Raw genomic sequence first — 1,148 nt, 5'->3', positions numbered from 1 at the left:
TGCACGTGTTTGAGTGAGATCACAAGAATTATTGTAGGAAGTTCATTTAGAGATATCACTGACACTGACGAGTCTGCTTTATCGACTTCGTACAAATTTCGCCGACCTTTTAGCATCCTCTTAAATCTGTTCCTATCTCCAAGAAGATTGAGTATATTTGTAACCAATCATGTTAGCACGATCCAAGATATTTCTGATCCGAGCGACTGGTACTACGTGGATTCTTCGCATAATCCTGCGGACATCATTTCGAGACGGATGTCACCATCATCGCTACTCAAGGCTGATCTATAATGGACGGGTCCCACGTAGCTTTCTCAAGATACAACCAATTGGCACATTCAGCCTTTAATATCAGATCAAGAAGTGCCAGAGCAGAGAAAAATGGCAACAACCACAACTGCTATATCAGAGCCTCCATGGTTATTCGACAGATGTTCAACCTTCAACAAATTGATCCGAGTGCACGGATATATTCTACGCTTTCTTAACAATTGTTGCTCTAGCAAACCTAAACACAAGGAGGGTTTGTCTAGCAAAGAAATCGGCGAAGCTACACAGTCGTTGGTTAAAATAATTCAGTTATCTGCGTTTCCGAGCAAGCTCAAATGCTTACGGAATAATCAACAGTTACCGAGAAATAGCAAACTTTCATCTCTTATTCCCTTTCTCGATGAGCAAGGAATTTTACGTGTAGGTGGCAGACTTCAGTATGCCAGTTTGCCATACTCAAGCGAAACATCAAATGGCACTACCTTCAAAGCATTCGTTCACACGATTATTGATAGAACACGCGCATACCAGATAACTTTATGCAGGATCACAGACCACATTAGCATCTCTACGTCAAAGATTTTGGCCACTGAACGGAAGAAATGTGGTCTGTCATATTATAAGAAAGTGTATCAAGTGTTTTCGCGCAAATCCTTCGGTTATTCAGCCAATTATGGGCAATCTGCCGAAGCAAAGAGTTCAAGTTTCATGAGCTTTTCTAATGTGGGAGTGGATTTTTGTGGTCCCTTTCAGCTTCGTGAATCTAAACGACGAAATGCGAAAACTGTAAAATCCTACGCAGCTATCTTCGTGTGTCTGGCAACCAAGGCAGTTGAGATAACTTTCAACTTATCTTCAGAAGGTTTTATTCACGT

General features: G+C 41.3%; 1 protein-coding gene across 1 annotated transcript; it reads left to right on the top strand.

The window, feature by feature from the left end:
- Nucleotides 1-384: 384 nt before the first annotated feature.
- Nucleotides 385-1,135, top strand: LOC105461896 (the record flags this gene model as incomplete). Its single annotated transcript, XM_011708408.1, has 1 exon — nucleotides 385-1,135. A coding segment is annotated over exon 1 (751 nt), but the record flags the coding sequence as incomplete, so codon positions are not given.
- Nucleotides 1,136-1,148: the final 13 nt, after the last annotated feature.

This window comes from Wasmannia auropunctata, unplaced genomic scaffold (assembly GCF_000956235.1).
Source record: "Wasmannia auropunctata unplaced genomic scaffold, wasmannia.A_1.0 LD275585.1, whole genome shotgun sequence".
Lineage (NCBI taxonomy): Eukaryota > Metazoa > Arthropoda > Insecta > Hymenoptera > Formicidae > Wasmannia > Wasmannia auropunctata.
This window is presented reverse-complemented; position numbering and strand designations above follow the sequence as displayed.